Source organism: Trachurus japonicus, chromosome 13, assembly GCF_045865225.1.
Source record: "Trachurus japonicus isolate A0001 chromosome 13, Traja_1.0".
NCBI lineage: Eukaryota > Metazoa > Chordata > Actinopteri > Carangiformes > Carangidae > Trachurus > Trachurus japonicus.
This window is the reverse complement of record NC_140919.1, coordinates 2,206,479-2,216,923: the sequence shown is the minus strand read 5'-3', so window position 1 is coordinate 2,216,923 and position 10,445 is coordinate 2,206,479. Positions and strand designations below refer to the sequence as shown.

The window sequence follows — 10,445 nt, the reverse complement described above, 5'->3', positions numbered from 1 at the left end:
GAACTGCAGTGTGAGAGGGAGAGAGGAGCGGAGTACATTTAGAAGAGCACAGTAGGATTTTTTGAAGTAATTGTGGTAGTGGTTGACAGTTGATGCTGGCAATCCAACCCGCTCTATAATAACACTAGGCTCTATGTTAATTGATAAACAGAGCGGATTGTGGATTTTGCTTTTTTGATTAGGCTGTGTGACATCCGATCAAACCATCCAAGTTTAAAAACACATCGACAGCAGCGCACACTGATCTGCAGCTAGACTGTTATTATTCTGTCACCTGAGTTAACGAGGTGCACGTGTGTTTGGAGCTGACGAGAGGAGAGAATAAAGAGTGAGACAACGCGGCCCTGAGGAGGAACTGTGAAGGACTCAGCTGTAGCCTAATGGAAAATGACCTAAACCGAGTCCAGTAGAGCTGTAACTGTGTAGTGGAAAGGCGTTCAAAGTAATAGTAACTATCGTCCTGCTTCCTACATTGTTTTAACATCTAGGTAAAAAAAAAAGATTTTCTGGGATAAAGGGGCAGATTACATAAGATTCTTCTTCTTTCTGCTCCCTTTTGTTGAGATTTGGGAGGTTTTTGTTTTTATTGTAGCTTATTGAAATGCAAGATCATTTTTCTGACTGAGTTATTGCCCGTGTATCTGCTTTCGGAGAAGCGGAGAAGTTCCGCTTCTTTCCCCCGTCCTCCGCCCGTTGTCTCCGTTGTCACTTTGTTGTCACAAAAGTTGCTGCGCCACAGAGCACATGGCTAATTAAATATGCACGTGCTGACCATATATAGTTGTATATAGGCGTTCCGGGGGCGGAGTAAGAGGTGTGTTCACGTGTGCACCATTCTTGAGTCCTGTGTGATCTATTGCGGAGAGTTGTGCGTACGCACAGTTTGATTGATCTGAAAAAGGTGTAAATATTTAGGGTGTACGCCATTTTCGTCTTTTCGCCGTACGCAAATATTTAGTAGCAGTTTTACACCCTCTTTGATAAATGAGGCCCCTGGTCTAATCTCAGCGCAAGGCGAAGCGCAGCCAGCGCAGTGGCAATTTGACTGCCCAGCGCGCAGTGCAGACACGTCACCAAGACCTCACAGGCAGATTTCCACAGTTCCAGGCACATTTAAATGCAATTAATAATAATAATAATAATAATAATAATCATCACAATAACCCCTATTTATTGTATCTGAATCAGCACATACACCTATATCTATATAGATTGTCCCGTCACACTGATGGCAGATCAAAGGCTTGCGTAATGGAAACTCAGCCTGACTGAATTAACACAGATGAAACCAGGGAGGGACTGAGACAGGTGGATGTCCCAAGAGCAGGTGTTGACACTACACACTGTGCCGTTGCAGATGATCAGCTATTTATTTATTTATTTATTTACTTATTGATTTATTAGGGGCCAGCGCCGCATCGTCATGCGACCATAACAAATACAACTGAAAACAAATAAACTATCATCTCTCACAGCAAACCACAATCAGCCTCGGCATCATAGTGAGCAGATATTCACATCTCCCCTCTCAGGTAAATTCTAAAGAAAAAAGAAAAGGAGAGACGCTCCGTGATGCGTTTGTTTATGTTGTGATCTGTGCACACGTGTTTAAATATAGGTTAGATAGATAGATAGATAGATAGATAGATAGATAGATAGATAGATAGATAGATAGATAGATAGATAGATAGATAGATAGATAGATAGATAGAAAGATAGAAAGACCTGGGGCCTCATTTATCAAAGAGCGTGTAAAAGTCCTCTTAAATTTTCAGTACGACGGAAAGGCAAAATGTGCGTACGACCAAAAAATATACACTCTTTTCAGATCTATCAAACTCCGCGTACACACGGCTGCACGGTATTTCCCTTGATAGATCACACCGGACCTGAGAAAAGCGTGGATGAGAACACGCCTCATACCCAGCCCCCTAAACGGCCCCAAGCAACCATAAGTGGTCAATGCAAATCAGTTACGTGCATATTAAGTAGCCATGTGCACTCTGGAAACGTGTGGAATGACGTCAGTGGAAGACGGTGAAGACAACAGACGGACGGAGAGCGGAGAAAGAAGTGGAATTTCTCTGAAAGCGAGATACACGGTAACACGGCAATATCAGTCAGAAACATCATCTTGCATTGAAAGGCTACAATAAAAACAAAAAACTCCCAAATCTAAATGAAACAGAACAGAAAGAAGAAGAATCATATTTATTCTGTCCCTTATTTTAGATTATGTCATAATAATTTAAAGCAGGGTTTCCACTGCCAGTCAGTACTACTTTGCACCCCTTTCCACTAACCCCCAACTTCCGTTCACTGGAAGACTTTGATTTTCATTTGTGCATAGCTATATATAAAAAAAACAAAAAAAAACATTGAAGTCCACCAGTCTGTGACTTTTCCTAAAATGATGTTGGGCAGCACCCATTTTTGTTAAATACAATAAATATTATTCACACAAAAAATATCGATCATGTTGTCTCATTTGCCTTGATTTGAGCTGACATTATTGTGCTTGCTGCTTGCTTGTGTGTGTCCAGTCTGGCTACGTAACACACGCACGTCGCAGTAATTATTTTCCAGACTGGACAGACGGGTTGTGGAAGAGGTGTAGCCTACATGCAGGGGAAAATATCAATATGATATCAAAAGAAAACGAAATTCGTTTTATAAAGCCAGTATTTAGGAGCAAACTAGTGTAAATGCACAGGGGAAAAATCTGAGTCGCTGTGCTTTTCATGTAAAGTGCCGACGTCAACACGTGTGCGGTGGTGGTGGTGGTGGTGGTGGTGGTGGGGGGGGGGGGGGGGGGGGGGGGGGGGTCATGATCACCACCACTTGCTACTTCAAACAGTGTCCGCGCTCCTCTCTCCCTCGCATACTGCAGTTCTCTGACTCAGCAGCGGCGTCGCCAATTCCTCTTGTTCTTCAAAAAGCGTGTAAATGCCGGTACGCCATGGTCGGACTGGTCGTAAATTTCGGCACTTTCTCCCGACAAGTTTTGGTTTGATAGATCCCAAATTAGGCGGAGAAAAGTGCGTACGCACAAAACGGGGGAAAGAGCGTGTAAAAAAACGTGTATCCACAATGATAAATGAGGCCCCAGGCTGATTGTGGTTTGTTGTGAGAGATGATAAGTTTATTTGTTTTCAGTTTTATTTGTTATGGTCGCGTGACGATGCGGCTCAATAAATCAATAAGTAAATACATAAATATAGCAGATAATCGTGTAGTGTCAACACAGCAGTAATCCATCCTCATCTTTCATCTGTGCAGCCTTTGATCTGTCATCAGTGTGACGGGACAATCGATATAGATGTGCTGAATGTGTATGCTGTAATCTGTATGTGCTGATTCAAATCTTCTCTTCCACGGTGAAATCAAACGTCCGCCTTGCGCGCGCGGCGGATTTAAAGGCGAGGAGAGGAGCTCATTTGATTGGTGAAGATCTGACTCGGCTGTGTCAAACCCACTCCACTCTCCTCCCTCTATGCCATTTGCGCCGGTGGGAGGGAAGTAGGCGGGATGCGCCCTGCTGCGTTTCGAAGGAAAATTGCAAACTGCTCCTGACCACTCCCCGTTGGCGAAGCGAAGGCGAGGCGCAGGCCTGATCCGCTGCGCCTGCACCTAGTTCACGAAAGTAGAGCCATCTGTGTTTGAACTCATCTCCAGTTTCCTCCAGGACGCTGCAGGACTCCATGAAGCGACACGAGGGGGCGACACCGCTCCGTGTGGTGGAAACATGACACCAGACAAACAGATGACGACACATCCGACTCAACACATCCATGATCCGACTACGGTTTGTTATGGAAAGTCTCCGGAGGAGGAGAAGACGTCTGAGAGACACCGACGGAGACAACAGAGTTTAAACTGAAATGTAAGTGCATTAAAAAAATATTTAAAAAAAAAAAACCTTCCTTTATTGCTCTTAGCGGTGAGCTCAAGCAATACACAACCTCCATCAGATTTTTAAGCAACCAGAAAGCGATTAAGACTGTTAATATATGTGAAAACTTGAACATTTTTTTGTAAACTTGTAAATTCCCCCTGGCGTATTATAATATAGATGTGCTTTATATATTGCATATTATTTTGAAAAAATGTTTTGTAATGTGAAACAAAGTTTTGAATAAAAAAAAATGATGTGAGTATTTAAAATAAGTAGGCTATTCAAGTACATAGGATATTTCATAAAGTACAAAGTGACAAGTAGAGTGCCTATCTAAAGTGTGCAGGGATGTTCTGGGTATTTAAAATAAATCAAATACATTCAAGTACATAGGATTTCACATAAAGTGCTCATTGTTCAGTGTAAATAATATGTAGGAGAGGAGAAGGGACCTGAGTGGAGCTCCACAGGGATGGAGCTACCCACCAAGGTGACCTAATGCAGTTCCAGTTTGATGCTGGCACTGCGTTGTCAGGTTGAGAATGCCCAGTAGGGACGAGGCCAGAGGTGGGTAGAGCAGCCAAAAACTGTACTCAAGTAAGAGTAGAGTTACTTTAGAATAATGTTACTCAAGTAAAAGTAAAAAGTAGCCATTCAAACATTTACTTGAGAAAGAGTAGAAAGTACTTGGTGAAAAATCTACTCAAGTACTGAGTAACTGCTGAGTAACCTCTGATTTGTTCCTTTAATGATCAGCCCGTAAATGTAGGCCTCATCAAATACACAAAAATATAATAGCAATGAAAAAATTCAGTTATTGCCAAAGAACAACATTTAACAACTAAGACAATAGCCTAAATTACTTTTTTCTATTTTTTTTTTTACAAAGTAACATAAATGAAGACAAATTCAGCCACAATAACTTACATAGGCCTATCTCTGAAAGATCTATGAACTGTCCATAAGCTCTTTGTGTGCGGTCATGTGACTGCCTGGCTCTGTCTGATTGGTTACACGGAGGCAAACGTCGCGAGTGGCTACATCTGATGGGTGAAACGCAGTCATGTGACAGAGGCTCGGAAGTATCTCCATTAAAACATAAACAAACAATTTGCACGTTGGATCGATAAGAAAAAGTAGCGAGTAACGACCGGAATGAAGCTCAATGTAACGGAGTAAAAGTACCGCTTCTTCTGAAGAAATATACTCAAGTAAAAGTAACAAGTATGCTGCATTGAAACTACTCTTAGAAGTACAATTTATCCAGAAAGTTACTCAAGTAAATGTAACAGAGTAAATGTAGCGTGTTACTACCCACCTCTGGACGAGGCTGCCCACCAGGGTCTCATCCCTACTGGTACCTACTGGTCTCCTATGTACAGGGGTCCACGACTGCTGACTCACAATCCAGTTTCTGACCTTACGAGTAAAACAGAGGTAGTCACACTGCAAAAACTCTAATATTTTACCAAGAATATTTCTCTTATTTCTAGTCAAAATGTCATTTCTAGTCAAAACTAATCTCATTATACTTAAAAAGTAGCTTGTTTTAGACACTTTTTCCTTCTTTCAAGCAGATTTTCACTTGAAATAAGTAGAAAAATCTGATAGTGGAGCAAGTTTTTCTTCCTTATTACAAGTAGATTTTTCTACTCATTTCAAGTGAAAATTAGTTTGAAACAAGTGAAAATGATCTAAAAACAAGTTCATTTTTAGGTGATGAGTCTTATTTTAAATGGAAAGAGATTAGTTTTGACTAGAAATTAGACATTTTGACAAGAAAAAGGACAAATATTCTCAGAAAGATTTAGAGTTTTTGCAGTGCAGTGGTGTGTTTGAGGTGCTCTGGAAGTCTGTTCCATTCACTGATGGTTTTGCTGGTGTGTTAAAGTGTTGTTAGTGTGTTAGCTAACAGTAGCTGTATAGACCTGAGCAGGTGCTACATCTCCGAGAGCTTCTTCTTCCTCTTCTTCTTCTTCCTGACTGTGACTGTGAAGCTGCTGAAGCTCAGAGCTGCTGTCTGTGACTCCACAGGAGGAGGGGATGCCACCTTTAGCTGGAGCAGAGCTGGTCCACACCCCGCTGCAGCTCTATCCATATCTCCTGAGGTGCTGCAGGCTGCTGCCCAACACGGCCATGCAGCAACACTATCCACACGCCGTACGACAGGTGAGGTGGTGAGGTGCTCAGGTACACACACACACACACACACACACACACATCAGGTACACACACACACACACACACACCTCTGCTGACGGGCCAGGTGTAACGCTGCTGACGGATGCTCTACTCTCTCTAGTGACGGTTTCTTTTTTTCTTTTTTTATACTTTATTGCAGAATTCAAGTTCATATTCCAGCACATATCTTATTCATTATCTGATTCAAAAAAAAAAAAAAAAAAAAGAATAAAAAATAAATATATATAATTTTAAGGGGAATATTAATAATAAAAGGGGGGGGGGGGACAAAGACAGTTGGGGAAAAAAAAAAGGGCATAAGATAGAAACAAAAATTGCAATATATACATACATAGATTTGTTCTCTTCAGAAATCTAATAAACCTTTCTTCAGAGCTGAAAACATCCGTTTATTTATTTATATAATCAAACCACTTATTCCATCTCTTCAGACATTCTGGTTCTTGTTTTCTGACTCTGTATGTCATTTTTTCCATTTCCAGAATACTGTTTACAGTTAATTTCCAGTTGTTAAAAGAAGGTGAGATAGATTTTTGCCAATTTCTTGTGATTTGTTTCAAAGCTGTTATTCTAAGTATTCTGTATAAATATTTGTCTTTTTCTGTTGTAAGTTCGGCTGGTGTTATTCCTAAAACTATACATTTCGGTTCCAGTGTTTTTTTAAACTGGAAAATTGAAAAGAAAGATTCCATAATCTTTTTCCAAAAAGGTTTTAGTGATGGACAAAATAGAAAATATGTGAGTGGTTCGCATGGTGCTCCCCACAATTTGGCCAACAGTCTGAGGTAATGGATGTTGTGAATTTAGACTGTATGTTTGGAGTAATGAAAAAACGTGTGTATACCTTCCATGATAATTCCCTCCAATATCCAGAACTTGTTGTTTTGTGTATTGTGCTATAAGCATTTTTCCAATCGTCGTCTTCTATTTGTACTTGATTGATCTTGATTCCACTTTGTCCTAATTAGGTCTTGTGTTTCTTCACTGTCTCCTAGTATTTTATATATTTTTGAGAGCGTATTCTTGATATCTAAATTATAATTTTTTATCATAAAAGTTATTAATTGATGTTGTTCGTGGTGACCCTCACACACACACACACACACACACACACACACACACACACCTGTGCTGACGGGCCAGGTGTAACGCTGCAGACGGATGCTCGACTCTCTCTAGTGACGGTTTCTGAGCTGAGGATGCAGAGAGAAGCTGGATGGAGCTGCAGACTGGTTAGATGGACAGTCTGATGATGTCACATGTTTAGTGTTGAGTTTAGATTTGATGATCCTGAATTGATTGATTGATTTGATCCTGATCAGATGTTGTTAGTGTTCAGTGAGTTTGTCGTTTGTTTTCCTGTTTGTTCTTTGTGTTTTTATTTCATTTCTCCACGTCGGGGCACCAGAGAATAAATATGTGGGGCTACGGTGGGAGGGAGGAGTCACTACTGTCACTGTCATTTCATCTTCAACATCATGTGGAGGAAAACATTAAAGGACAATTCCGGGCAAATTCACCTCGGGGCTGTATGTTCCTAACATTTTAGGTCTAACAGAAGGAATCTGAAGGTTTTCAGTTTAATCGCTCCTGTTTTGCGGTAGTTATGGTCTGTCCCCGCGTCGCCACGGCAGCGATGAATGGGAGCGGATTGAAGTTCTGCTGCTTAGGCTGTTTCCATCCCTCAAAGCCACAGACAGCGTCAGATGGAGACTCAAACATGCAGCCAGAAGTTTATTTACTTCAACAAGCCGACATGTCTGTAAAACTAGATCTAATTCAAAGTCTGGCGGAGTCGAGACCCAAGTTGACGCTCGGTGTGTTCAGGTGCAGTGGGAAGCTCCCGTTTGTGTCAGAAACACAGGAATATCAACTCTGGACTTGCTTCAAGTAAAAAAAACTTCTGGCTGCATGTTTGAGTCTCCATCTGACGCTGTCTGTGGCTTTGAGGGATGGAAACAGCCTAAGCAGCAGAACTTCAATCCGCTCCCATTCATCGTTGCCGTGGCGACGCGGGGACAGACACAGACATTAAACTGAAAACCTTCAGATTCCTTCTGTTAGACCTGAAATGTTAGGAACATACAGCCCCGAGTGAAATTGTCCTTTAAAGTAACAGTGATGATGATGATGATGATGATGATGATGATGATGATGATGATGATGATGATGATGTCACTACAGGTTATTATCCATGAGGGAGGTTTGATTGACAGCCAGCAGTAGTAAACACACGTCAACAAACACAAACTGTTGCAGCTGTTTATTTATTCATTGTTTGTATTTAGTGTTGTTTACTTTAATATTTAGTTTAGATCTGATTTTCCTGAATTGATTTATTTGATTTAACTCTGATCAGATTCTGTTAGTTTATTATTTGTGTAGTTCAGGTGTTCTCCTGTTTATTATTGGTGTTTTATTTCATTTGATCACGTCACCAGAGAATAAATGTGTAGGGCTGCAGTGAGGGACCAGCATGCACCTGGGTGGGCTGATGGGTTTGGTTTTGTTTTGTTCTTTTCTTGCTCCTTTCTGGTCAAATAAACCACATTTGTAGTTAAAACTGGACTTTGCATGGTCATGATGTTTCTCTCAGCTGTCTACACCACGACCCATGGTGCAGCAGTGGCCCTTTGATTCTTTAGGGTTTAAAGTTTGATTTGAAGCTTTTCTTAGTTTCCACAAACAGCCACTACAATGACTGATCGCCTGTCTGATCTCCTCCGGTCCCTGCTGCTGCTGCTGCTGCATCCACACATTCACACACAGATCAGGAAAACCTGAGAAGATCCAGGATTAAGTCTGAAACTGAGGATTATTTTCATTATTATCAGTTATTCACACACAACAGAAAGTATACTGAAACCCATCAAGTCTCTCTTCAAAAAGACAGTTAAGATTCTGGACAGGAAACCTCTTCATTTTCATTATTGTAATGTTTTTAAAAAAAGTTTAACATTCTTGATTTAGACAGCTATCAGATTTTTATGGATGTCTGTCTCATCTTTAAAGTTTTAAATGCACTTACCCCACCACCACTGAATAAATTTATTCAAAGAAAAAATAATGAAGGACGAAGAACCAGAGCCTTAACAAGAGGTGACTGTAATGTACCGAGGGGCAGAACAAAATTTTGTCAAATGGTCAGTTCTGTAAGAGGTACACAGTCTTGGAATAAGTTACCACCACACATCAGAAACTGCGACAACTATTTAGTTTAAAAAAAAAAATCTAAACCATTGGTTAAAAACAAATCAGACATGCACTCATATAGTTTAAATACTGTTTAAATCTGATGTCTGTTCCCGGGCATATTGTTCATTAACTATGGGTCAAATTTGTCTGCGTCTGTTTTGCCTTGATATTGTCAGTCTGTGCTCTGTTTTGTAATTGTATGTACTTGTCATCACAAGGTTTTAAAGTCTTCTGTGTTATGTCTTTTTAGAAACCTGCCTTGGGACTGCGGCTGAAATTTAGCAGTTGTGCTAAGTCCGGCACATTTACACTGATGCGTCAGTGTTGATGAATGTGCACTGTCCCAATTCAATAAATAAAGAAATGAAATGAAATGAAATGAAGGAAAGAAACACAGTGGAAAAACTCAAACCAGAGAAATAATAATGATAATCATGATGATAATATTATTAATAAAGTGTCCTGATTGATGAGTTTGTGTTTCCAGGGTTACACCAGTCACTCAGATGAGGACGACCCAGAGAGGATCCAGATGATCATCCAGAGAGCGATAACAGACGCTGACTGGATTCTAGATAAAGTGAGTTTATTATAATAATAATAATAATAATAATAATAATAATACTGTCAGACAGACCAACACGCGTCAGTCTGTCCTCTCTGTGGTTGCAGTACACCAAGAAGAAGTGAGGAGAAGGAGGCAGCAGCTGCTCACATCAACTATGAAGCTCATTGTTTCTATCAGATAAATATTCATATCAGTGTAAAAACTGTTCAGACTGAAATGTGATTTAGTGACGTTTGATATTTTTAAATAAAGTTGTTCTCACTGACTGTGGCTCCTTGGTCTCATTGACAGTGTGAGGACAGAGGTTATTCAACATGAGGGTTGACACTTTTATTATTAAATGGTTTTATTGGTTCTTAACAAACAGGACACAACAAGTCAGGGTAAACGTCTCTCTCAGCCTCTTCACGTTATATGTAGAGGGCAGAAAAAAGAGCCTCTCATTAGTAGGATGTCATACACACACACACATTATTTTTTATTTTCTTCTTTCTCTTTATCTTCATTTATTTCAGTTACATCCTAAGTCAGACTCCCATACAGGTCATTTTGTTGTCATTCCACTTTGTGACCATAGGTGGCACT

The 10,445-nt window shown here is 40.4% G+C and overlaps 1 protein-coding gene across 2 annotated transcripts; it reads left to right on the top strand.

Moving 5' to 3' along the window:
* The first annotated feature begins 3,795 nt into the window (after positions 1-3,795).
* Positions 3,796-10,125, top strand: LOC146975244 (LYR motif-containing protein 9-like). 2 transcript variants are annotated; one of them, XM_085794379.1, is made up of 4 exons: positions 3,796-3,883; positions 5,930-6,064; positions 9,780-9,872; positions 9,965-10,125. In XM_085794379.1, the coding sequence occupies exons 2-4, from the start codon at positions 5,939-5,941 to the stop codon at positions 9,980-9,982; spliced, it is 237 nt and encodes a 78-aa protein (XP_085650505.1). In that variant the 5' UTR covers positions 3,796-3,883; positions 5,930-5,938; the 3' UTR covers positions 9,983-10,125. The 2 variants fall into 2 exon arrangements, with proteins under 2 accessions (XP_085650505.1, XP_085650504.1); XM_085794378.1 differs by having other exon boundaries at positions 3,805-3,883; positions 5,893-6,064.
* The last annotated feature ends 320 nt before the right edge of the window (positions 10,126-10,445 follow it).

Bases quoted from the DNA above. Each gene is read 5' to 3' on its own strand.
- LOC146975244 (XM_085794379.1), top strand. From the start codon at position 5,939: ATGCCACCTTTAGCTGGAGCAGAGCTGGTCCACACCCCGCTGCAGCTC. The intron at 6,065-9,779 runs GTGAGGTGGTGA...TTGTGTTTCCAG, and splicing joins ATCCACACGCCGTACGACAG to GGTTACACCAGTCACTCAGA.